The 26,499-nt window shown below is 38.9% G+C and overlaps 1 protein-coding gene across 1 annotated transcript in view; it reads left to right on the top strand.

The window, feature by feature from the left end:
• Nucleotides 1–26,499, top strand: part of dnah5 (dynein, axonemal, heavy chain 5) — an 89,441-nt gene that overhangs the window by 2,683 nt on the left and 60,259 nt on the right. Inside the window, exons 2-39 of the mRNA XM_061051000.1 lie at nucleotides 4,336–4,470; nucleotides 4,650–4,734; nucleotides 4,972–5,141; nucleotides 5,905–6,123; nucleotides 6,438–6,575; nucleotides 7,045–7,218; nucleotides 7,424–7,537; nucleotides 7,682–7,789; nucleotides 8,820–8,942; nucleotides 9,220–9,435; nucleotides 10,103–10,129; nucleotides 10,711–10,818; nucleotides 10,981–11,066; nucleotides 11,562–11,769; nucleotides 11,901–12,014; nucleotides 12,304–12,510; nucleotides 13,227–13,307; nucleotides 14,322–14,412; nucleotides 14,715–14,860; nucleotides 15,405–15,582; nucleotides 15,800–16,054; nucleotides 17,471–17,667; nucleotides 17,786–17,879; nucleotides 18,441–18,583; nucleotides 18,952–19,028; nucleotides 19,104–19,228; nucleotides 19,400–19,635; nucleotides 20,655–20,873; nucleotides 21,012–21,074; nucleotides 21,327–21,565; nucleotides 22,787–22,934; nucleotides 23,055–23,147; nucleotides 23,622–23,821; nucleotides 23,934–24,087; nucleotides 24,465–24,628; nucleotides 24,834–24,990; nucleotides 25,412–25,624; nucleotides 25,925–26,149. Of these exons, the coding sequence (XP_060906983.1) occupies nucleotides 4,336–4,470; nucleotides 4,650–4,734; nucleotides 4,972–5,141; nucleotides 5,905–6,123; nucleotides 6,438–6,575; nucleotides 7,045–7,218; nucleotides 7,424–7,537; nucleotides 7,682–7,789; nucleotides 8,820–8,942; nucleotides 9,220–9,435; nucleotides 10,103–10,129; nucleotides 10,711–10,818; nucleotides 10,981–11,066; nucleotides 11,562–11,769; nucleotides 11,901–12,014; nucleotides 12,304–12,510; nucleotides 13,227–13,307; nucleotides 14,322–14,412; nucleotides 14,715–14,860; nucleotides 15,405–15,582; nucleotides 15,800–16,054; nucleotides 17,471–17,667; nucleotides 17,786–17,879; nucleotides 18,441–18,583; nucleotides 18,952–19,028; nucleotides 19,104–19,228; nucleotides 19,400–19,635; nucleotides 20,655–20,873; nucleotides 21,012–21,074; nucleotides 21,327–21,565; nucleotides 22,787–22,934; nucleotides 23,055–23,147; nucleotides 23,622–23,821; nucleotides 23,934–24,087; nucleotides 24,465–24,628; nucleotides 24,834–24,990; nucleotides 25,412–25,624; nucleotides 25,925–26,149 (5,730 nt within the window). The remainder of the gene's footprint in view (nucleotides 1–4,335; nucleotides 4,471–4,649; nucleotides 4,735–4,971; nucleotides 5,142–5,904; nucleotides 6,124–6,437; nucleotides 6,576–7,044; nucleotides 7,219–7,423; nucleotides 7,538–7,681; nucleotides 7,790–8,819; nucleotides 8,943–9,219; nucleotides 9,436–10,102; nucleotides 10,130–10,710; nucleotides 10,819–10,980; nucleotides 11,067–11,561; nucleotides 11,770–11,900; nucleotides 12,015–12,303; nucleotides 12,511–13,226; nucleotides 13,308–14,321; nucleotides 14,413–14,714; nucleotides 14,861–15,404; nucleotides 15,583–15,799; nucleotides 16,055–17,470; nucleotides 17,668–17,785; nucleotides 17,880–18,440; nucleotides 18,584–18,951; nucleotides 19,029–19,103; nucleotides 19,229–19,399; nucleotides 19,636–20,654; nucleotides 20,874–21,011; nucleotides 21,075–21,326; nucleotides 21,566–22,786; nucleotides 22,935–23,054; nucleotides 23,148–23,621; nucleotides 23,822–23,933; nucleotides 24,088–24,464; nucleotides 24,629–24,833; nucleotides 24,991–25,411; nucleotides 25,625–25,924; nucleotides 26,150–26,499) is intronic.

The following is a 26,499-nucleotide window of genomic DNA, read 5'->3' as shown; positions in this document are numbered from 1 at the left end:
TTAGGAGCAACACCCTCGTAATTTCAGGGCAGTAACCTTTCTCACATGGCTAATAAGAGGGCTGATTGCTCACAAACTGTAGCAAAGCCGCTTGTTCCTTGTCTTGTCTTCATTGTTTGAAGCTGTAATTCTTTCATGTCATGAAAAGAAAAGCCAATTAAGAGGGAGGAATGACCTGAAAAGGAAGTGTCAGAGCGAAAGGCCGATCACGATGCTGCATTTCAAACCAGACTATCAAAACAAGGTAAGGTAACCCAAGAGGTCTGAAGTTACAACCAACCTGGCTTCTTGACTATCTACATTGGCCAAATGTAATTCATCATTAATGTGTTTGGATTCGGTAAACAGCTAAAGTGTTTGTGTGTTGATGTGGAGGGAGTACAAGTCAACTAAACTCAGGGGAAACGCTTGAATAAAAAGGTGTTTTATTCGTAAATAAAAACGCCTTTTTGAAAGTGTGTTTCTGAGCTAAAGGTAATCTAACTTCTTACAAGGAGCAAAAGCTTATTTTATTTTATGGCAGCCTCAGTCTGCTGTGTTAATCTGAGAATGATACAGCTTTAAACCGTTTCCTGTATCTGAAAAAAACATCCAGCACTTATACATTCGACACATTTAGTGCCATTTAAATGTGAAGCATAAAAGTGCTGGTTTAAATTTGTATTTTTAATCTCTTTTACCGTTCAAACAGAATTTAAACAGTCGGAAAAGTGACAGTATATTTCAGCAAGAGAATCATTGCATTACATTCCTACATTTGAAATGAGGAGGTTAGGATGGTTAGGTTTTTTTTTTAATTTCTTGGCATTTTGCAGGGCTTGGTTTTTTTGTCAAGCAGTACCATCGAATGTTAGAGAATTCAGAAGTTTAGATTAGGGAGCTGCTCGTGAGTTTCTCAGCCGTTCACAAAATTTCTGTGGACTCAATCATATTTGTCACATGTCCTGAAATAACTTTGAATTCTGTATTTTTTTGGCCTCTGTTAGTTGTATTAGAGGGATATTTTTACATAAAAGTATTGTCCAGAATGTTCCTCAGTTGAATCTATTGCTACTGCCTTTGAATAACTAATCTAGAATTATATGTTCTGATCGAGTAACAAAGAGGAAAACCAGGAGGTCGATGCAGAACCTGCATTTTAATTTGCAGTAGTACTGGCGGAAGAGCTGTCAGTAGGCCTTTAAGTTGTGAGGAGTTCATAGGGGAACCTCCTGTTGGCTGTGAAAACACACACAACACACATACTGGTGACTAGAATATCCATTAAACATAAAACAGGCATAGCTTCAGCTCACCTGGTTGACTGCTCATGACTGACAACTTGATAGGGCTGCAGTCCCTCGGAGGATGAGAGTATCCAGCTCCCCTGTGTGTGTGTAGATGAGGAAGTGATAGCCGACTATGGAGAAGATATGCTGAAGGGACTGAGTTGAAGAGGCGAGGAGCTGTCATGTCACAGGTGTTTAGAAAGCAGCTCTGGAAACAAACAGTTTCCAAAGTCATCAAGGTAAGAGAAAGCACTTGTTGTGTTTGTTGCAGTTATGCTGCCAAGCAGGTGCTCTGACAGTATCTTTTATTTTCCAGAGTGTGAAACGAAAGGGACAAATTGACCTGCAAAACTGTATTCAACTTCTGTGTTGAATTTTGCAGTTTGTGTTGTTCAGGCTTTGATTGAAGTCTCGTACTTTTTTGTGTTCTTTGAGGAGGCTTGGCAGGTCAATGCAACTCTGGAATTTATTTTTCCCATACAGAAACATCAGACTATATTCCTAACTAGCTGACATAATTTACATGAATGTTATTTGGCTTTCTAAAAGAGAACACACTAACATTGTTTATTGAAGGGATTCTCAGTCTTGCCGTGGTGTATCTTGGGACAGGGCTTGGTTAGCTTCTGGAAGTGAATTAATATTTGTGTTTGTCAGTCTGCGCTGCCTTCTGTATTATGGTCCTCACTAAATGTGGTTGTGTGTGTGTGTGTGTCTGTTAATGTTGTGTGTGTTTCTTTATCGCGTTCAGGGGTGACTTAGTCAGCTTGTTTGAATAATCTTCACCTCCCTGCATTGTGTCTGTGTTTTGTTTGTCGCCGGGATGAAGGCTGACTTTGTCATTCACACAATTTGGAGTAAAGGCAAAGAGAAGGTGTGAAATGCCTGGTTGCCCGGCAACAGATGGCTTGGCATGCCTTTTTTACGGTCGACCTGTAAAGTGAGTGTTTGTGTGTGTAACTCCAGGGACCTTAACAAGGTTGAGTTTGTTTGTCAGAGTCCTGTAGTTGTTTAATTAAACTTTATCCAAATGTGTTAATACGTTGCTCTGTTTGGTAAGGTACAATTTGGTAATATTCACAGTTAGAAATATTTTTTGAAAATGTGTTTAATAATTTGATCAATGCTTGAAATTGATACACCTTTCCAGCACATAGGTCACACATGTGAAAGACCTGCAGACTTCTGTTCATATTAGTATCACTACAAGAGATTGAAAGGTTTATTTGTGCCAAACTATACATTTTGAACCAGCTATTTATCTGTGCTTTTCAACCATCATGTTATCCACTGAAGTGACTTATGACCTGCAGCCACAGTCCCAGAGCGTAATGAAGACGTCAGCTTCACTGCAGGTGAACACTAGTTCACTACTTTAGAAGAATCGTGTTTACTTTTTCTCAGAAAACAAACTTGAAAATGGGATTTATTTTTTGATGTCTTCAAAAAGCTGCTACAGGGTGAATGTGTCGCTGCTCTTGCTAACCATGTTGACATACACTGTGTGTGAAGTTGTTGCCACGCTCTATTGATCTCTAGCTTCATATGACTGACCCCCAGGCCCCAACTAATAAGAATCAATACTTTAACTCTCAACAACACTTCTGTATCTGTAGAATTGTAATTTCTCTCTTTCTATTCAAATCCACTCCCCCTCCTGCTCCCATCCCTTGTCCTTACATACTTAACTTTAATCATTCCTTTTACATTCTTGTCTGTCATACTTCATCTCCCTTCCTCTTCCTTCCTTACACCCCTCACCCCTTTCATATCCTCTACCTCTTGTATCTGTGTTTGTCCACATATTCAGCTCTTTCTTCCTTCAGTGCCTCATGTCGGTCCAGTGGTCTGACATCTTGGCTCTTCATGTTCCTTTTTAAGACTTTTTTCATTTCAATCTGATCAATTTTTCAAACCTTTCATCCAATTAGGCTGATCTGGTTCCTACAGTCCAGAGTCTAAATAGTGGGTGCACTAGTGAATACAGCAGCCAGTCACTTTAGGTTGGGGAAAACCCCCCAGCTGTAAAGGGTATAACGGTTTCATGAAGCTCATTTACATGGATCGCTACTCTTCACACAGGAAAGAGAGACGAGAGAAATGGAGAACATGATCAGAAAAAGTCGTTTTCAGTGTTTAAGTTTAATCTGGTACATGACAGTTGTCTTAGCTATCTGGTTTCTAAAGGTTTCTATATAAGGGTTTCTATTTTAAGCATTGCCAGCACGTTTCCTGCTTTGTTGTTAAAGAGGGGCTTTTAAAAGATGGCCTGTTCATGGTGACGTCAATGCAGAAAAGTATTTAAAGCAAGAAAAGGCTATTTCTGTCATCCCTGTTCAAAGTCTAGACAGAAATAAAGAAAGAGAGCAATGAAAGAATTTAAATGAACAGTGCAGCTGGCACACCATGTAATACAAGGTTTCATGTTATTTATTGGCTAACCTTGTTCCTGTTACTGAGCAGCGTAACCTGGCAACCCATTGTGGCTGATGACACTGTCTCTTTCTATCCTAACGCAAGTCGTGGCCTGTTATAAACTGACTGCAGGGTTTAATTATTCCAGGAAAACAGAATTTTGAAGAGTTTTGGGGGTGCTTAACAGACAATGGAGAGAAATTAAGGTAATTTCAAAGAGGGTGAAAACGGAGAGATACATCTGCAAACTCCAAAAGAAAAGCATACTGGCCCTTTCGTTTTTGTCTTTTTGTGATGGAGGAATTTTATACAAAATAAGGAAGGATTCTGTTCATTGACAAAGATGACTGTCAAATTAACCTTTTTTGATAATAATACTGCCCTTTCATTTAGATTGTATGTAACTATGGTTCTCTGAAGTTCTTGTTTAAGTCATAACAGAGAAAATGTGTAAAACCAAAGGAGCGCTTCAATCACCCCTCATTAAAAGTCTCATCAGGTTAAACAAAGTATGTCAAATATGGTTGAATGTCTGTGTGATCGGTTGATTCATTATGTGATTTTTCTTTTCTAATCACTGCTGAATACAGCTCAGCTTTGTTTTTTTGTCAATTGAAAATGCCCATCTTTGCATCTTTCCAACTTTGTTTAGCAAAAATTGAAAGAGGAGCGTGAAGCTAAGCGGGCCCAGCTGGATGGAAGACATGACTACATCCTCAGCATTGTGGCTTCATGCCTTGGACTGGAGAAAGCTGATGTGGAAGATGCCATACTGGAGGGAAATCAGGTAATCTATACAGACAGAAACCTTTTTTTGTGTGTGGCTTTTTTATGCCTTTAGAGACAGGACAGTGGATAGAGTCAGAACTCAAGGAGAGAAAGACATCGGGGAAAGGAGCCATATGTTTACATATTGATATCTATCTACTGATTGTTTTGGGCAAATTCCTTCTTATGTTTTTGCAGATTGACCGCATGGAGCAATTCTTTGTTTCTGAGGGTCTTCCACACCTCATGTTCTACTATCAAGACACTGAGCCACTTGAAACCGGTAACATGTAACTCTTACACTAACAATGCCAAAAAAATGTACCGTGTCGTCAAAATCTAGTTGTTGATAATACATCATGATAAAGTTCTGCCTCTGCATGAATGAACCTTTATTGGCAACAGAAGTTGTGGCAGTATCATAATTGATAAGGTCTCCAAAATCAATTACAGCATTATTCAATTAAATTCCCAGATATCAGGATCACAGTGAGATGTGCCTATTTTGTGCTTTCAGCAGCAGCAGCAGCAGCCTCTGCGCCCTCCCAGCATGTCACCCAGCAGTCTGCTCACAGCAAAAAGCATAAAGTGTTTGTGACAGACGGAAGGGATGTGGCACTGACCGGAGTGTGTGTCTTTTTCACCAGAGCCAACACTTCTAAGACAATCACCTCCGAGAACATTCACAGAGTGAGTCACTTTGTAACCCTAACCCTAACCCATTATATGATGAATTAGCATGTCTGGACAATTTTGACTACCGGTAATTGTATCTAATTCTAAGTATCAAGTTGTGAAATGTAGTAATCACACAAATCATATGCATTTTACAAAATACAGTTAAAAGTAAGATTTTTTTAAATTAAAAAAGTAATGTGACTAATTAGTTCATTGTAACATATGAACACATTTATTTTATGAAAACAAAACATTAAATTCTGTTTTCTTTCACAGGGAATACCTTTTTTAAGATACAAGAATCAAGAATTAAAATACATTTTAAGAAAGACACTATCGTACTTGCTCATCCAGTGCAAGTAAAATGAAAAAGTGGTTCAGTAGAAACAGCTTAGTACTACAGGCAGTTCTATTGATGCTGGTCTCCTGCTGACACAAGCAAAGCTAAACACCACTGCAGTCAACAGGGCATGTTGGTTACAAGAGACTCAAAGCTTAAGATCTAGGAAGTACAAGTTTAGTGAGTGTGTGTTTGAAGAGTGTGAATGTGCCATGTGAATGATGATCGTGTCAGGTATCCCTCGTCCACAATGGCTGTTTTTTATCGTCATTTTTGGCGGTGTAAATTAGTTTATAGTTCAAGTTAGCATCAAATGTAGGCTGTGTGTGATAAACAATAAAGCCATTAATTATTCAGAGTAAATGTGTTACACTGAATTAACTTTCTTTTTCCCCACAAGCGTCTATAGATATGTGTAAACTTTTGTCTTCTTAGGATGTCAATTTCAATATGTTGGACACAACTGAAGGGGGTCTGTTAAAAAGTGTGGAGCAGTTACTCTCAGAGATCTTCATCCCCACACTCAGAAACATGAACCACGGCTGGGGGGGGCTGGATAGTCCCCAGGCCAACGCAGTCAAACAGGACTTCATATCATCATTGGACAGCTTTGTGTCTGTTCTGGCTGGAGCCCAGGAGAGCCTGCAAGAAAAGGTAAGGAAAATACTCTGATCATTACACATAAATGATCGGAGTCTGATTTTTATGTGAGAGCTATAAAATGCCCAATGAAGAAACACATTTGACTTAACCAAAATCTCTTTAAACATCTCTTGATGAGATCACAGTAATGAGTGTCATTAACGCAGTAAGACACCACACAACAAAGCAAAGAGCACCTCAGTTTTACCAAGTGTCTCAACTCTAGAATAACTGTAAACTGCCTGTTCTGTCCAAAGCCTTGTCCTTTAAAAGCCTTTAATGCACACAATGCAGCAAAAATAAACCATGTCTTGGCTTGCCTCTAGGTCAACCTGACAGAGTGTGACACATTTGACCTTCTGGTGCTGAAAAGCCCATCAGACTATGTGGCTGCAGCCAATAGCACAGAGACGACAGACAAGATTGAGGCTTGCATGAAGATGTGGATCAAACAGATAGAACAGGTGAGACATGTTCAGGAACGGGTAAGATGTTGATCCTTATCTTTGAAACTTTCTGCTGCTGAAACTTTGTTTTTATTCTCCTCTGCATAAAAAGCTTTAGGCCAGATTTCACCATGCATAGGGTGAAGCTGACAGGTGTAAAATAAATATTTTACTGCTGTAGATATGTGCTCAATATTTAATGAAGCTAAGCAACAAATGTTTAGAATTCATGTTCATCCTGAAAAGTAGTGAAGCTATACAGCATGTCAGATGCAAAGTACTATTTAAATCAGACTATTACTTTATTCAAGGAAGGCTGAATTGAGTAGCAGTTGTTGCTGAAAACTGTTGATTAATTCATGGTATATTTGGGTATGTTACAAAACAACTACGGTACAACATATAGAAAATATAGGAGCAATAGAGGATAATCCGCAGAAATGATGCTTGAACAGAGAGCAGGTATTAAGCTCCTTTTGTTTTCAAGGTTCTTGCTGAAAGTGACCAACTGAGAAAAGCTGATGACCTCGGACCTCGGGCTGAACTGGAGCACTGGAAGAGAAGAATGTCCCGCTTTAACTACCTGCTGGACCAGCTGAAGAGGCCTGATGTCAAGGCTGCACTTGGTGTGCTCTTGATGGCCAAATCGAAACTCATAAAGGTCAGATATGAATGTGATTTTGGTGCCTATAGATACCAGATGTAAAAGTATATATATATATTTTTTGCAGCCTCAGCCTTAGTCCTTGATATCAGTGTTGAGTTATTGTATTAAGCACTTAAGCATGTACAATGTTAATCACTGCTATAATCAGTGTGAAACAGTAATTAAAGACATTAAAGCAATACGTATTTATTCTGTCTAGTCGTGGCGGGAATTGGATATCCGGATTACTGATGCAGCCAACGAGGCCAAAGACAATGTCAAGTACCTCTACAGTCTGGAGAAGTTTTTTGACCCACTCTACAACAGCGACCCTGTAAGAAATTTACTTGAATCTATTTTTAAAGATGAAGTGGTCTGCTGCATTTAACCGAATGTTCTCAATATTGATCTGTTCTCATCTGTCTAAAAAAAGGCTTTTTTTCCACAAATGCAGTTTATTCCTTTTTTTTTAAATCAGGTATCGATGATGGATGCAATCCCAGGTCTGATCAATGCCATCAGGATGATTCACAGTGTTTCTCGCTACTACAACACATCAGAAAAGATCACACTGCTGTTTGATAAGGTAGGGCTGGATGATGGTTTGCACTATGCAATGATGATAAAGAAGACTATTCTGTCTTCAACAATAAAAATGAGCATGTGTTCTTCTGCCGTCTATTACCTTGGTGTCATCTTCGACCAAACCCTCTCCTACGACAAACACATCAAACACATCACCAAAACAGCCTTTTTCCACCTCAAAAACATCGCCTGCCTCCCCCATCCCTCTCATTTTCGGCTGCCGAGACCCTCACCCGTGCATTCATCACCTCCAGATTAGACTACTGCAACAGTCTCCTCTACGGATCACCATCACACTCACTCAAAAAACGTCAATACATCCAGAACTCCGCAGCCCGTCTCCTCACACACTCCCGCACCAGAGACCACATCACCCCCGTCCTTCATGACCTCCACTGGCTCCCCATCCCCCAGCGTATCAACTTCAAGCTCCTCATCATCACCTTCAAAGCCCTTCACAACCTGGCTCCCCCCTACCTGTCTCACCTCCTCCACCGACACACTCTCACCCGCACTCTCAGGTCTGCAGATGCAAACCTCCTGTCCCCCCCCCTGCAGGACAAGCCTTCGGTCCTGGGGGGACAGGGCTTTCTCTGTTGCTGCTCCCACCCTCTGGAACTCACTCCCAAAAAACATTAGAGACTCCCCCACACTCACCTCCTTCAAGAAATCCCTCAAAACTCACCTCTTCCACATTGCCTACAACCACATTTTTGGATGACTAAAAGGAACCCCATTGCTTTTCTGCATGCTGAGGGAATTGTTACATTAAAGTACATAACGAAAACAAGTCATTAACACAAGGATTGGTTAAAATGTTGATTATTAATGTCTACATGACCAACATTTAGTAATGTTGTGAAATGTATTTAAAGGTTCTCGATGTTCAATTAACCATTTACAGTAAACAAAATAATAATATATCACTTCAGATATTAGGCATTTTAGCTAAATGTAAAGCGACATGCTGTTTAGATCTGCAAAGTCTTAAATGCATCTGTTCATTTTATCAAACATATCAATTTCCCAAGGTGACAAACCAGATGATCACCGCCTGCAAGGCCTACATCACGAATAATTGCTCAAATTCAATATGGGACCAGCCCCAACAAGTCGTCGTTGACAAAATCAAAGCTGCTATCAACCTAAACCAGGTATGGAGTACCACTTATTGGTATCATTTGTAATGTTTATGTTAAATCATGTATCGCTTCTATTTTATTTTTGCTTACATTCCTACAAACTCTGGTTTCTTAGCAGAAATGTGTAGCTGCATTGGTTTGTCCATGTTAACATTTACTGTATGTGTATTGCTAGAGGGAATTTGTCCACTTTTTTGGGTTTTACTAGATTTTGTGTTGATGAGTTTTCTTGTGCTAAAAATAGTTAGATTTATATGATGGACAAGGTGACAAGTTTTGTGTCATCCAGGAGTACCAGCGGTATTTCCGTAAAACCAAGGAGAAGCTGGAACAGACTCCTTCAGAGAGGCAGTTTGACTTTGGTGAGGTGTACATCTTTGGGAAGTTTGACACTTTCCAGCGACGCCTCAACAAAATCCTGGAAATGTTCAGTACCATCTCCACCTACTCCGCCCTGCAGGACTCGAAGATAGAAGGACTGGAGACAATGGCCACCAGGTTTCAAGTGAGTACTAGTACAACACTGTTACATCCGACTGTTCTCATGAGATTTGAAAACATGATATGATATGATTAAAACACACACTGAGAGGCTTTCCATTGATTGATTTAATTGCACTTCTTGAAAGCTGAGCTTGCCTGATGTTTAAATATATCAGTGGCAAAAATATAATGCTGCTACAGTGGGCTACAATAACAAATAAAAAAAAAACTTTGACATCTGTTATGACTCATGCACTGAATGTACAAAATGTTGTTAAATTCCAAAGTTACAGTGAACATGATCTTGAAACAATATCTCAAAATTAAGATCTTTTGATGCTTAACCTGAAACAACCATCTGCTGGCTGGTTAAATGTCAAGATTTCATGAATAAACTACAAAACATTTCTAGTATGCAAATAATTAAATAAATAGATTTTTTGAGAACTATGTTGGGGAAGCATGTTTATCAGTTAGACTAAAGGTGGTGCAGATCAGGAGAGTACACAAACTGTAGTTTTTACAAACATACAGCAGGATACAGTTAAATATATTTTTGATACTTAGACTCTACTTGTAATAGTAACACGTTTATTTCTTTAAATGTATTACATTGTCTAATTGGTGTTTTCCTTTGAGAGTTTATTGATGTGAGCTGCATATTTGTTTCTGCTTTCTTGGATGTGCAGACTGCAGAAATGCAGGCGAAATGGGAGGTAATGTCTCACCACAGTCTTTCACCCTTAGTGATGCATGGCCCATTTTTCCTAGTTGACAACATGCAGTGGTAAAATAGATTGACATGTAATTTTACCACTGCACACATTACTTATTAAAAATATGAAATTACTAACTGCATGGAACAGAGAAAACAACCTCATATTGATGGTTATATCAGTTGCCCTGTTATCTTGTTTTGTTCATTTTTTTTCCTCCAGCACCTTGCTAGCAGATGTGTTATATACTATCCAGTTCATCTGCTTAAATCCAATCAGTCCTTTTAATGCTTAACTAACCAAACAGAGCTGGATTAAAACAGGTCATTCTTCTGTAGAAGTTGGGAGTCACCCCTCCAACATACACAACATTTTCAGTAAGCTTCAAGATTTAGTAACAAATATAAGGCACTGGGTTTGTCTCTGAAGCTTTGACACAAAGTTGAGAGAAGAAATAGGATCAAAGAGTAACAGTTGTATTCCCTAGGTCGTGTCTGATTGCACATAACAACATGTCGCTATACATCTTTCTATGCCTGTTTTATTTTCTCTGTAACAGGCTATTATTTTCTCTGTTACAGGCTATTGTTCTTACCATGAAGAAAAAACATTACAGTTTCCTGGACCAGAGACGAGCTGACTTTGATGTTGACTACGAGGAATTCTGCAAAAGCACCTCGGAGCTTCATGTAAGGATGAAATGAGGCAATAAATGGAAAACCTCTATGGCTCATCTTCATATAACCCAAATGACTATGAGCTATTTGTGGGGTTTCTTTTTTCTTAATTTAAAAGTTCCACTCCACTGTCCCCTTTTTAAATGTGTTTGTCATTGGTATTTGTGCTCCCAGGACCAGCTGAAGGGTTTCATGGATAGCATGTTTGAAAAGATTCAAAATACAGAGAGAGCTCTAAATGTGCTGAAGAAATTTGAAAGGTAATCTATTTTTTCTAACAGTTGCCCCCCTCCATGCTTATTTTTCTAATCAAGTTCTTCTTTCTTCTTCTTCTTCTCTTTTTTCTAATCCTCAGTCCACAAAGCAGCCAATTTTCATTCCTCCTAGCTAACAAGTACAAGTTTATTGTATTCACATCGTACTTCAGGTTTCAAACAGTCCATCATCAAAAAACTGATTTAAAGAAAAACTGCAGGATTTAGTATTTCTTCACATTTAATATACGAGCAACACACTTGACTGCATTCTTAAAGGTTTTCCAGTTTACGTGTGTTCTTTCTTTGTGCATATTTCCTCATTTATGTAGTTAACACACATATTAATGGATTAGTTCATAAGAAATGTATCTACAAGTGACTCACTGAAACACCATTTTAAAGTTTACTTTATTCTCATCTTATTGATATTTTATTCTATAATATTGGTGCTCTGTTTTTAAAATTCTAATGTACTCATTTTAATTTCTCTGAAAACAGATTAGGGATCCCAGACCTTGGCATTGATGAGAAGTATCAGCGCATTCTGCAGAACTATGGCCGGGACATTGAAATGGTCTCTCGCATCTACATGAAACAGAAACTTGATCCCCCTATGGGCCGGGACTTGCCCCCTGTATCGGGACGTATCATGTGGGCTCGACAGCTGTACAGTAGGATCCAGGGTCCCATGGACCTCTTTCAGAAGGTAATAACCATTTCCTGCCTCTCTGTATTGATCTTAGGCAGAGCCTGTTGTTTGCTTTTTGTTGATTTTAAGAAAAGTTGTCAATGCACCTTTTTCTTTAAGTTATACATTGCCAATTTCTCCCTGTTTAGCAACCAGGAGTTCTTTCTACACCAGAGGCTAAGAGGATAATCAAGAATTATAACAGAGTTGCAAGGATCCTGCTGGAGTTTGAGATACTCTACCACCAAAGCTGGATGACAGAGGTAAAAGGAAAAAGGAAATTCAGTGTTGACTTGGGGTTAGAAAAGCATGGCATTTTGTTTTTGAATGAGGTATGAGTTGATATAAACATTACATTTTATGCACAGCAGCACACATATAATAATCAAAGTGGGTATGTTCTCTACGCTCCTAATCACACTTACTGCCCGTGTTCTTTCACTAATATTTCTTTCTTTATGAGATTCTTCTGCTTTGTTTTCTCTCTCTTTCTTTCGCCTCGTGCACAAACCTCATCTAACTACCCCATCCCACTTGATACTTTCTACTCAGACGAAGGATGCTCGGGTGGGCCTGCAGGCCTCTCTTCTGGTCAAGTCTCTAGAGACAGGGCTTCTGTTTGTCAACTTTGACCCAGAGATTCTGACTCAGATCAGAGAGGCCAACTGCATGACAGAGATGAATTTGGAGATCCCGCCCTTTGCTGCTCTTCTGCAGCAGAAACAGGAAACCCTCAAAAAGAACTACAACAAATTACAGGTAGATATTAATTACACACAGGTGTGTGTAATACACATTTAAGAAGAAATATGAGAGGCCACATTTGAGTGTAAAGTTATGTAATCTTGTTCTCATAAATGATAGAGGATGAGAATGTTGCAGGTTTTGGGTCATTCCAGAATTGGAGGACAATTTAGCCATCAAAACCTTTGAAAAAATTACCTTTTTTTTTGCAAATTTCTGTTAAATATAAAAAAAAAACAAGTAATAAACCATCTTAAAGGGATACTTCACCTATTTGCATTAAGCTTTGTATCATTAGAAAGCTGGTAGTATTTTTGAATGGTCGTGCATCCCGCCCTCATTTTCCCCTGAGACTGGAAATCTTTGTATTTTTTAAGTCTGAAAAGGACTTCCGGAAGAAATCTCGGAATCAGTTGAGGAAACAGCCTTATGTGTTGAAGTAAACATGTCTGTGCATTCTGGGATTTGGTGTCTTTCATCCACATGAGCCAAAAAGACACTTTCTGCCTTTTCTCGGCCAAGAAGGCACCAACTTCAAAATGTATTTCACATTTTTACTACATATATGACCCAATGTCAATACAGATTCATGTTTCAACGGGTGAAGTATCCCTTTAATGTGTTTAATGTGAGGAAAAATCATATGAACTGTTTAGAGCTGACTCCTCTGAACAAATTCAACACTGCTATGAGTAAATAATTAATAGCTGTAAACATATTTTCTCTTCCAGCTAATTCTGAGTGAGAACACCAGAGTGAGGGCTAAGATTCAGAGTGCCTTTGAACAACTGGCCACGCCGCATGTAGCTAAGGTAAGATCTAGTTAGAACGTCATTCAAAATGAATCTGAACTCGTAAATCTGAAGCCAGTATCCTGAATGTTATTGATATATTTATTGGATATTGATATTTATTAATTTATAATTGATATAACATCTTTAAAATGAAAACCAGCTGTTCAAGATTTAAATTGTTATAAATATTTAAATATCAAATTACTTCACAATAAATTGGTTATATATATTGTTTTTGCTTTCTTACCTGATTCATGATTATTTTTAATAATACATCACATTACTGATGCTATGACATAATTTACAGTTATTTACAGAGAGAGCTATTATAAAGTGAGTTGTATCTAATTTTGAAAGTTGAAATCAGAAGAAAAAACAAAATATTTTTTTTCAACTTGACTTTCTTTTTCACTTCATCAGCTGTGTTTGCTCACTCGCTGGATGTTACAAAGAGATTAGATTTTAGTTGTGTACATTGTGTGGCCCTGTAGTTAAACCATACCTTTTTTTAGATGTAAAGTAGCCTCTGGCTCGCAATCAATGTTTGGTTAATTAAGAGATAATCTATGTTATGGTATGCCTTGAGCATTTACACACGGCTGTCATTGAATTTCATTGATTCTCTCCACTTTTTGTGGGTATATTTTAAATTCCTTAGAGTAATAATAAAAATGACTGTTTGAGGTACAGCTTGTCTTTCTATCAGGTAGTATAAGTCACATATTATAAACTATAATAATGGGCTATGTATTGTTTTACCTTCATCTGCATTTTATCACTCACCCTCAGAATAAAGAAGTAAGCAGCTTAAATAGTTAACGATAAACTACTGCATCAGTCTTGTTCCAAGTTCAGGAATCCTAATGGGAAAGATGGGACCTCACCTCCCCATTCCCAAGTGATTCTTTTCTGTTTCTGTGGGTTTGCTCTTTCAAATGGAACAACATTTAACAAGTGAGTCTTTTGACTAAATGAGACTGTGCACAGCAGCTACTGTTCAAAGTGCATCATCATACATTATTGAATTGACAGGTGGATGAGGCTATACAGCCGGGTTTAACATCCCTCAACTGGACATCCCTGAACATTGACAAGTACCTCGACAACATCGAAAAGGCTTTAGGTAGGCAAAAAAACAACAAGGTCAATGTCTCACAAGCTGACACACTAGACATCCTGCAACTCAGCACTGGCAGCAACTGATAATAGATGAATTTTGTGATCGCTGTTTGTGCATGTACATGTGTGTTGTCCTGAGCACCTTACATGTATTCATTTCCCTGTACTATGTACCACAAAAACTGACTTCTTTCTTGATGTCTTATTTTGTAGTTATGCTTTTGTCCCACTCTCACTAATCAAAAATATGTCTCCTTTTTTCCCCCTTTTCTTCTGCTTACTCGCTTCATTAACACGTCTCTCCAGTCAACCTGGAGCTGTTGATGGACCGGGTGAACGACTTGGTTGAGTTCAGGATTGATGCAGTATTACAGGAGATGAGCGAATCCACCCTGTGTGTGTTACCAGAGGATGAACCTGTCACATGTGAGGAGTTTGTTAAAACCACACGGGTAAATACAAAAATATTCAGTTTCATTTTACATTTTGTACAGCATGATAAGAAGAGGGAACAGGGCATCACCACAATGAATCTTCATCACATCATCTTTATATGAATATATTTTCACTGCAGAGAGAGCATCTTAACCCGTACCATGTGATGTCCAATACTGTGTAGAAATCACTGATATGAACTGAGCATGACATCATTTGATTTAGTACTCAGGTAACTTCATTACTGTTTGGTACATAGGGATGAATTAAGGTAGATTAAAATAATGACAGGTGTTCTTGTAATTTTAAGTCCTCTGACCTTTGCATCTAGAAAGAAATCTATACGAGTTTCATTATGGTTGAGGGAGAACTGGTAACTCTAACATGTTGATATGCTTCAGTACACTACCCCTCACTTGGCATGTTAAGTCTAAATAAGATAAGATAAATAAGACAATATATACTTTATTCATCCCAGCAGGGAAATTTAGGAAAATTAAATTAAAAAAAATAATAATATTTTTTTTTTTTTTTAAATGTTGTTTTTATTTATGTGTACAGGACCTGTGCATAAGACAAGCCCAGAGCCTCCACACTAAGAGCTCATTGGTGGAGGAGGCTACAAATGAACTGATCGACATGCTGCTGGATTTTGAGCACAGTCGGAGAGGGGAGGTGGAGAAGACTGAAGAAGAAAGTTGTGCAGAAAGCAAGACTATAGATCATATTGACAGTGAAGGTATATACTGTCATTTTCCCTCAGAGATCATGAAGGATAAAAAATGAGAAGGGGCCAATGAAACTGATAAAACAGACTTAATGTTAGAACATTTCCAGTTGTTTTTGATTAGTTGGAGCTTTAGGTTGCCTCATATTGGAAAGGTGTTATAAGATAAAGGGAACCCTTGTTAAAGAGGTTTATGTTTGATATATAAATGTTTACCCATGTGTCTCAGGTGAAGAAGAGGGCCTCTCTGAGGGCCGCCTCTTCTCCAGAAATACCCTGATCAATCCTGCCAGCGTTGGCCCTTCATCTCCCCTGATGAGGAAAAAGAAGAAGAGAGACCTGATGGAGGTGATGGAGGAGGAAGCCCAGCAGCTGCTCTCCTACTTCAATCACCGCAACGTTGATGCTTTGCTCAGAATGACACGCAACACCCTGGAGATTTTACGCAAGCGCATCCACGCCTCCTCACTCATACATTTCTTGGGTAAGTCTTGTATAACCACAGTGTTTCCCCTAGGTTTACAGCGTTGGGGGGGTGGGGGGACAAGCCGACATGCTGACACGACGACACAAACACTTGAAGGAATCTTGGTGTTCATGTGTTACTTTTAATGACAGTTGTCCTTTTCTATCGGAAAGGTATCCTTAAATGACTTCTTTCCCTGATTTCTGACTCTATCCACTATCATATCCCTACAATAAAGGCACAAAAAGTTATGAAAAACTTTTTTTCTTTTTTTTTTACTTGACCTTCAGGGGGGCCATTATATTGGGGGGGCGGGCTGCCCCCCCAATATAATGGTAGGGGAAACACTGAACCATTTTGCTGCTCTCTAAACTTTCCCTTCTCATTGTATAAACAATAAGAAATATATCTTGTTTGATTAAGTCTTGAAAAAGTGTTAAGTATAATAAGCCCTATTTAAAAAGAATGCTCATCCCACCCTATCGTAGTGGTCGGCAGCTTTTTCTCTGCCAAAACCATACCGTCAGCGGTGTATATTTCACCTCTGAATATGGCCCTAGGTCTGTCATTTCTCCAGTTTGATTCCAAGTTGATTTTCACATTCTTCATTTTGAGACAGAGCAGAGTTGGGTCTCTAAGGTCACTTAAAAGGCTTTGCACAACATCTTTGAGGAAATATTGATAGGCCAGTATTATTCCACATTGATAAAAAAGGTGCTTCAAGCCAAACATGAAGAATTGAAAGACCTGAGGCATACAACATGACCGTCTGACCAGACAATGATAGAAACCAGAAATATATATTTTAGAGATTGAGACGTATAATGTATTTACATTATAAACAAAATCCTGTTTGAACAGAAGAGCAGAAGGTTGAGATCAATACATTATACTAACATGCAATCACTTTCATATTAGGCATTTAGTTTTTGTAATACCATAATCAAAAATGTTTAATTTTCTAAGTCTCCGACAATTTGAATAAAATAACTGATTTGTAGTTAATGCTGTAGAGAATTAACTTCATTAACCAATCATATATATACATTTTTTATTATTATTACTCTATACATACCACTGGAGAGATGAAGTTAGGATTTGAACAGGTGTTAGGGGTGAATATATGGCTAGTGGCATAAGCAGGTGACTGGGAGCTTTTCAGTAAAAACCGTGTAAAAAAAGTGCATTGCTTAGCTTTTGTCAAAGACCTGATGTTTGTTTTCACTAAATCAAATCGTTGTTGCTTGTTCTGACCCCTACACTGGGGATCCTAATCCTGTTGAAAATAAGAGGAAAACAAGCAGGGATGTTTGACCAATTTCTCCATATTATTTGGATTTCATTCATTCTAGCTTGTGAGATTTATTTATGCATGTTCTTTCTTCCATGCTTTGAGTTTGTTAGTCTTTTAAAGCCCCTTCTCTCTCCTTGAAGCGGAAGGTGACTCACGAAGTCAGGGCAGAAGCAGCGGCCAGCAGGCAATCTTCAGAGTCAGTGTGACTCTGTCCATCCCTAACATTGCTATGGTTCCAGCACTTGAGGAGGTCCAGCAGGCTCTAAACAGGGCTGTAGAGTGTATAGTTAGTGTCACCAAAGGAGTCAGCCAGTGGAGCAAGGAAAGGATTTCCAAGGTGGGTTCATCTGATTGATCAATTAATAACGGTTTTACTTTATGAGAATTCAATGGTTCAGTAGTGTACCAAACAAACCTCTGGTCTTTCCCCTCATCTGTTTTTTTATTCCTTACAGAGAAAAATGAATGAAAGACGAATGGCAGCTCTGAAACAGGACAGCTCTGAGAGTGAATCAGAAGATGGAGCAACAACGTACAGAAGCCTGGCTGGTACGAGAAGATGTGGAAGCTGTACCTAACTCAACAGATTGCTGCATTTTTTTGGCCTCAAGAATTGTTTATTCAAATTGTTTTTCAGAGGAAAAGAACACAGATCATTAGCTAGTGCACTACAGTCACTTGATAATCAGATCTCCTTATTTCACAGCTCATCAGAGCAAAGCCACATCTGACTAGGAGCAAATAAGAATGTGTTGAGGAAAATTACAGGAATATGTCAGCGGCTCAGGGAGGAAGACATTCAGGCAAATGGCATTTAAAGACATTACTTCATGGCTAACATGGAGGTAATGTTGTGAAACTCTGTAATAGATTCTCTGAAAGGAATACAAACCTTTAGTCACAGTAATAACTTCAAGTTTGACATGTACAAAATACATCTTACACTGGCAAAATAGTTGCTCTAAAACTTTCCAGGTGTTTAAATCCAATACAAACACAATGATAGCTTAATCCTAAATGAAGGATTCCAAGCAGACTGTACTGAAACCCTCCTGACACACCAAACTCTGTTCCTCCTTTCATGACGTCCTTCAAACTTTAACCTTACAGATGGCAGCACTTCAGACATTTCAGCATCTGTTTTCCACGCCATCCAATTTCAAGCTAGAAACTACTACAAGAGTGTGTCTGACAACAAAGAGATAGCAAAGCTGGTGTCTGTTCTCAGCACCTCCATCAGCTCCATAAAAAAAGTAAGTGGTTATATGAAGAACATTTTACTGAAGCATGTTTTGTATAGAGCTCTCCAAAGCTATTAGTCACATTTACCAGAAGCTTACAATACAAACAAAGATGTATTAGTGTCTATATTATACTGTTCCTTTTATTGTTTCTAGTGTTATAAGCATTCTTTTTTTTACATTTGTTATATCTTGGTTTATGTTCAGTGGGCATACATAGATGTTAGTTTCACTACTTGTATGTTTATTTTAAATTCAATGACCTTCCTTATCATTCAATAAGTAGAGATTACTCTGTCATTTAATCAAAAATGATCATTTTAAACGTATAAAGCCGTCCAATATCTCTGTGTTAACTCCTGTTTCATGTTGTTGTGCAGGAAGTGATGACTGCTCTGAACCGTTTTAGCCGTTACCATCACATCTGGAGAAAGGACCGTGAAGACACCATGCAAAAGTACGACTGGGTGAAGGATTGATTATACATTTCTGACTCTTTCCCCTGAGAATTTACCCTTTGTTTTTTCAACAGATTTATTCAGGGCAGCCCCTTGCTATCTGAGTTTGAGAGCCAGATACTTTTCTATCGAGATCTGGAGCTGGAAATCAACTCTGAGCCGGAGTACATCAGTGTTGGAGCTTTAGCTCTTTTCACAGGTTAGATACAAGTTTCAAGTCTTTGCTGGAACTGTCACTAGATATTTTTTTATTTCATCATTATCACTTCCTTGCTTCAATGATACTTTTATAACACTTTTCAAAGTTCTTAAATTACAACATGGATTCTGAAAAAAGACATTCAACATGAAATATTATATTGATTTTCAGCGGACCTTAAGATATCTCTGACTGTTGAAACCAAGAACTGGATGGTGGACTATGGACTGTACTGTAACAGAAAATATAGCTCAGAGATGGAGCAGATCTTTGCCTTTGTTGATGAAGCAGGAAAGAAACTGAATCGGCAGATCAAAGATCTGGATGACATCCGCATCGCCATGGCAGCGCTAAAGGAGATCAGAGAGCACCAAATATCTATTGATTTTCAAGTTGGTCCCATAGAGGTAAATCCCAACATGAGGTCTTTCATATATCACTGAGGGGCGGCTGTTGCTCAGTGGTAGAGTCGGTCATCTCACGATTGGAAGGTCAGGGTTTCAATCCCTAGCGCCTGCAGTCAGATATGAAAGTGTACTTTAGCAAGACACTGGACCCTGAAATGCTGTGAATGTGCATGAATAGGAATGGGCTTAGTTAATACTGATGGACACATAGCAGCCTCTGCCATCAGTGTGAGAATGTGGTGTGAATGTGACATGGAGTGTAAAAAGAGTTTTGAGTGATCAGAAGACTAGAAAAGTGCTGTACAAGCTCAACCCATTTACCGTTTAGTAATTTACCACTTAAGCATACACACAGCGTGCCCACAGTGGGCTTGGGAAAATATGTCTAAAGTTGTTAACATATGGCCAGTGTTTACAGTGTTTCTGTTGTATATTGAGATATGGTTCTATTTTCAGATGAAGGTGACATCAAACTAAGACTGATGTTTATCAAAGTGTTCAAATAGTCTTGAATCAAAAGCTAAATGTTCGAGCAGAAAAAAATGCAGGAATTTAAACTCAAATTCTTTATGTACATTTTTGATTGATTCCCCAAGAGAATGATGTATAAATGCTGTAATGTTAAACATCTGTGGGCAGCAGTAGCTCAGTCTGTAGGGACTTGGATTGGGAATCGGAGGGTCACCGGTTCAAGTCCCGGCACGGACCAAGTCCAGAAATTGGTCTGGTAGCTGGAGAGGTGCCAGTCCACTTCCTGAGCACTGCCGAGGTGCCCTTGAGCAAGGCACCTAACCCCCCCCCACCAGCTCAGGAGCGCCCGCTGTGGGCAGCCCCCTCACTCTGAGACCTCTCCATTAGTGCATGTCCATAGGATCCTGTTTGTGCATGTGTGTGTATTTCGGCCTATGTTTGTGTAGCATGTTAACTAGACAGAGTGTAAAAATGAATTTCCCCTCGTGGGATCAATAAAGTATAAATTATTATTATTATCTTAGACTAAGTATCTTTTCTTGTCCCAGGAGTCCTATGCCATGCTTCATAAATATGAGCTGTCAGTGGCTAAAGAAGAGGCAGATAAGGTGGATACCCTGCGATACACTTGGGAGAAGCTGCTGTCCAGAAGCACAGAGGTACAAAACGAGCTGGTGGCCCTGCAGCCCAACTTCAGAGGAGAGCTCATCAGCAATGTGGAGACCTTCCTGGAAGACTGTCAACACTTTTATCTGGACTATGACAAGGTAACATAAGAAAGAGACAGAAAATGCTCAAAGTTTTGTTGACTGCATAAACCCTCAATAGCTTTCGAAGACACACTGGAGAAAACATATAGATGGGAATAGCTCTGAGTGATTTTAAACTTTTTCTCTCTGCTTCAGGATGGTCCCATGGTGGTGGGTCTAGCTCCTCAGGATGCCAGCGATAGACTCATCATGTTCCAGGTTTGTTACAAATTTAGTCTGTAACTTCTTTGGTGTCATAATTGAGTACTTGCTATTAGCCATGATGTACCATGAAAACTACAACCCTTCCTTTCCATTAATTGTAACACACAAACTGTTCTTTCCTGTGTTTACTGTTTATGAGAATCATGTTTATTTATTTATCAATGGTAAAAGTGGAATGCTATAAAATAACATTTGAATGTATTGTACTGATTTTGGATGAACTGTTGCCATTCTTTTCCTCTTTAGAACCGATTTGACAATCTGTTCAGGAAATACATCACCTACACAGGTGGAGAGGAGTTGTTTGGACTTCCTGGTACCCATCATCCTCAGCTGTTGGAGATCAGGAAGCAGCTGGCTCTGCTGCAGAAGTTGTATGGCCTTTACAACAATGTTATCGAGACAGTAAATGGTTACTATGACATTCTCTGGGCTGACATCCACATTGAGAAAATCAATAACGAGCTTCTGGACTTTCAGACAAGGTAAGACAATTCATTTGGTGCAATGCAATCGTTAGGTTGGAAAACTGTTGAGTGTTTCTTGAATTTGTTTACCTTGTGCACGCTCACAAACCCGTCTGGGTTGTGTTTATGGTGTAACATGGGGGTATTACCTTGATAAGACAAAGTGGAAGAACACTGCAAGCTGGTAATCATAGTTGCAAACAGTGTTGGTTTTAAATACATCAAATAAAAGTTTCATGATGAAGAAAATGAGCTTAATGCATTATGTTAAATCTCAGAGGTACATACAATGCATGTTTGTCCAGTAGGTGAACTGAATGTTAAACCTTTATTTGTTTCTCTGAAAACCCTTTTTTGTACTGGTTTGTGCTGACCTGTGAAAGGTACTGTACAGTGAGACACTTTCAGTAAATAGCCTATGCACTTTCTACGAAACTGAAACAAACAACATTAGACAGAGCTGAGTGCAGCCAATAAGATGTATTAGGATTTAACTGAAAAGTGCTCGTCACACAAAGTAATCAGTTAGACATGTTATCCACAGAAGGTGAGTGTACGGTTTTCTCTGGATTTTATGGTCAAAGAGAAATGCACACAAAAGGAAAATGAATTGAAAGTGTTTTATTTTCATTCTGGTCTCCTCCTCCTCCTCCTCCTCCTCCTCCTCCTCCTCATCATCATCATCAAGCAGTTTTCATGCCTGATAACGATGTCCTACCCATATCAAAAGTTGTTTTTTTATTCATTCTTTGCATGAATGCTCCAGAAGATATCAACGTCATATTTTCCATCCCCGTTTATCTTTGTGCTCTGTCCTCTGCTCAGTTTTGTCATTGTGCACGGGTCCAAGAGGAATTGAAGGGAAAGAGGATAACAAAGTACAAGTTGGTTTTAGATGAAAAAGTAGTCCTTTATAAGTCTCCACATTGGTTTTCCCCTGAAAGTGTGAATATTATTAAATGTTTGAGTCAAAAGAGGTGCCTATTAAAGAAGACAGGACAACCTCAGGCTGTAAGTCTGCCTGTCAGTATGAAACGTGTTGCTCTGGCCATGTGGCTGTACAACTGTGTAACACTACTGTTTCATGACTGCCTCTATGTATGATTTCCACAGTGTTCTGTAAAAGGATGACAAACTAGAGATTGTGTTCTTTTTTGGACTTGTGCAGAATTAGACTAAAACCTGGAAGGCATGTATTATCTATAAATGTATTGATTACTGTCCTTCCTTATACTTTAGGTGTCGCAAGCTTCCTCGTGCTCTGAAAGAGTGGCAAGCTTTCCTCGACCTGAAGAAAACAATCGATGAATTCAGTGAGTGCTGCCCCCTGCTGGAGCTCATGACGAACAAGGCTATGATGACCCGCCACTGGAAGAGAATTACTGAGGCTAGTTAAACAAGTTAATTAGCTCATGACCTCTAACAAAGAGTCATTACTGATTACTAGTTCTAAGAAGCTCTCCTGTGTACTCTTTTTAAAGTCTATTTTTTGTTTTGTTTTGTCCAGGTGACTGGACATAACTTTGAGGTGGAAAGTGATACTTTCAAACTGCGTAACATCATGGAGGCTCCTCTGCTCCAGTTCAAAGAGGAGATTGAGGTATGAGTGTACACAAGGCAACCTACGCAGACCTGGAAAATAGCAGTGTCTTGACTTTGTAAAGCATAAAGTGGATTCTTAATAAAATTGGTATTTTAACATGATTTTACTCCTCTAATGCACTGGTGATTTCAAAACAATATACATGTATGCCCAATTAATAGCAAAAAAGTTCTTCTTAAAAGACAGATCCATTTGATAGTTTTCAAAAAGATATTGAATAGATGATTTCATTCTGGTAATGCAGGATAACTGTACATCATTCAAGCACATCCATTGATTTAAACTTGACTCCAAATATGTGTTTGAGCTCCATTTTATTTTCCACTGGCTGTTAACAGACTAATACTGGGTTTGCTATTATAAAGATTAACTGTTTAAAATGTTCTTTTAGTTTCATTATGTACTATATTTACCAACATCATGGTGACATATACGAAAATGTGAGTTTATTCCTATTTTCTTTTTGCTCAGGATATCTGTATCAGTGCGGTGAAAGAGCGGGATATTGAGCAGAAGCTGAAGCAGGTGATCGCTGAGTGGGACAACAAGACTTTTACGTTTGCTAACTTTAAGACTCGTGGAGAACTGCTACTGAGAGGCGATAGCACGTCTGAGATCATCGCCAGCATGGAAGACAGCCTGATGATATTGGGGTCTCTTATGAGCAACAGGTATGTCATTTTGGATTGACACAATAAGGATTTATATTACAGTGATACAAGCTGTTACTGTTTGACTTATAATGTAAGATGTTATAATGTTAAAGTAACTCTTTTTTTTCAGGTACAACACCCCGTTTAAAGCCCAGATCCAAAAGTGGGTTCAGAATCTGTCCAACACTACTGATATCATAGAAAACTGGATGACCGTCCAAAACCTCTGGATCTACCTGGAAGCTGTGTTTGTGGGCGGGGACATCGCCAAACAGCTGCCTAAGGTAGAATACTTCTCAGGGAAAAAGTTATATTGGGGTTCATAGTCTTGAGTGACATGATGATGAGCTAAAGCACAAAACTTGGCTCTAAATTCTGTCCTCAATCTTCTTGAATGGCATTTCAGTAACGTTTAATGTGAACGAAAATAAACACAGATACCTGACTTTGAGAATTTTTACCAATATTTTCCTTACATATTCTGTCATTCAAGGTGTCTGATCTAAATCTTGTAATTAAATTTTTATTTTTACTGTCAAACATTTTTTTTTAAATGTAAACACTCAACAAAATAGACTCTCAACATTGCAACATGATTTTTTTTAGAACAAAAGTAGTGAAAAATACAACCCAGCTAATTTGTTTACATATCTGTTTTAAGGAAGCAAAGCGCTTTTCTAACATTGACAAATCATGGGTGAAGATCATGATGCGGGCTCACGAGATGCCCAATGTAGTCCAATCATGTGTGGGAGATGAGACTATGGGACAACTGCTCCCTCACCTCCTTGAACAGCTGGAGATCTGCCAGAAGTCACTTACAGGGTAAGCACAAGACTACAGTCTAAATGAACCCACAGCTAAAAACAACATGGAGTCTGGAGTATGTTGCTGTAGAGAGAGTCCTCATAAAGACTGACTTTACAACAATCCAACCTGCTTTTAAACATCTGTCTGGTTTGTTGTTTTTACAAAATGCATTGAGACAAACTGTTGCACTTCACCTTTTTTCTATTCTGCTATCAAACAGCTATCTGGAGAAGAAGCGTCTGATGTTTCCTCGCTTCTTCTTCGTCTCTGACCCTGCTCTGTTGGAGATCCTGGGACAGGCGTCTGACTCCCACACAATCCAGGCTCACCTTCTCAATGTCTTCGACAACATCAAATGTGTCAGGTTTCATGACAAGGTGAATTTTAATTTTTAAACAGTTGAGGGTCTGACAAAATGTTATGAAAACAGACAAGGGGCGCTGGTAGCCTAGAGGTTAGCGCATGCGCCCATGTACAGAGGCTATACTTTAGCCCTCCAAGTGGGTGGCCCAGGTTCGAATCCAACCTGTGGCTCCTTTCCAGCATGTCCTTTCCCACTCTCTCTCTCTCTCTCTCCCCGTTTTCTGAGTCCGCTCACTGTCCCGTCTCTAAAATGGAGGCATAGAAAGCCCCAAAATAATCCTTTGAAAATAACAAAGAAACAGACAATTCAATACAAGGCCATAAAAATGAGCTGAATGAAGAGATTATGTGGACATGTTATCATATTTTTTCCGACTTCACAACTGAATCAGAAGTCAGTGTTTCTAATCAGTAAATAAATTCCCTCTTCCTCAGATATACGATCGTATTCTGGCTGTGTCATCACGAGAAGGGGAAACTGTGGAGCTGGAGCGTCCTGTCACAGCAGAGGGGAATGTTGAGGTTTGGCTCAACGCTTTGCTGAAGGAATCCCAGAGGTCTTTGCACCTGGTGATTCGACAGGCTGCCCTGACCATTCAGGACTCTGCCTTCCAGCTCGTCGACTTCCTGAAGTCCTTCCCTGCTCAGGTAGATCAAGGACTGAGAAGAAGTTACACAAACAAACCAAGATTATGATGTTTGCTCTTTAATTTCTGCATGAATAAATAGAATATCTGTCCAGAAGGCAATTTTGGCAACTCAATTTTCAGTTATTTATTTTTAACTCATCACAAATGTTTATTTTATTTAACTTGATTGTTCTAATTCTCAGCTTTGATTCTTTATCCAGGGAAGCAGAAAAAGATGATTTTACATGGATTGCTTTATAAAGCTTCTTTTTTTTTTTTTCAGTTATGTGATAACAAAATATCATTGTCCTTGATCCAGGTGGGCTTGCTAGGTATTCAGATGATATGGACAAGGGACTCTGAGGAGGCTCTGAACAATGCCAAGTATGATCGGCGCATTATGGCCAAAACCAACCAGCTGTTCCTGGATCTGCTCAACACACTGATTGACATGACCACAAGAGACCTGGGGACCGTAGAGAGGACAAAGTACGAGACCCTCATCACCATCCATGTCCACCAGAGGGATATATTTGATGACTTGGTGAGCACAGTGTCGATTTTAAAACACTTTTGCATAGTTACAACTCCACCTCCCTAAAACATCGGGACTTTGTGTAAAATGTAATGAAAACAGATTGTGAAGAGATGCAAGATGTTTTTTGACTCCCATTGACTCCTTCACTATGGAGCCATGCTGTCAGTATAGATTCTCTTAATCTTTTAATATTATTAACTTTTGATGATGAAATCCCATATTCTTTACATGTTTATGTTAGAAACATTACTATTACTGTAACACTACTATTACTACTTTAACATGTTGTCAGCATTAAAATCTATCTGGGCATATTGTTTACCAAAAACAATGACTTCAGTTTCAACTGTTCTTGT

The sequence above is a fragment of the Labrus mixtus genome, chromosome 11 (assembly GCF_963584025.1).
Source record: "Labrus mixtus chromosome 11, fLabMix1.1, whole genome shotgun sequence".
Lineage (NCBI taxonomy): Eukaryota > Metazoa > Chordata > Actinopteri > Labriformes > Labridae > Labrus > Labrus mixtus.
Note: the sequence above shows the minus strand (reverse complement) of the source record. Positions and strands in the feature narration are given on the sequence as shown.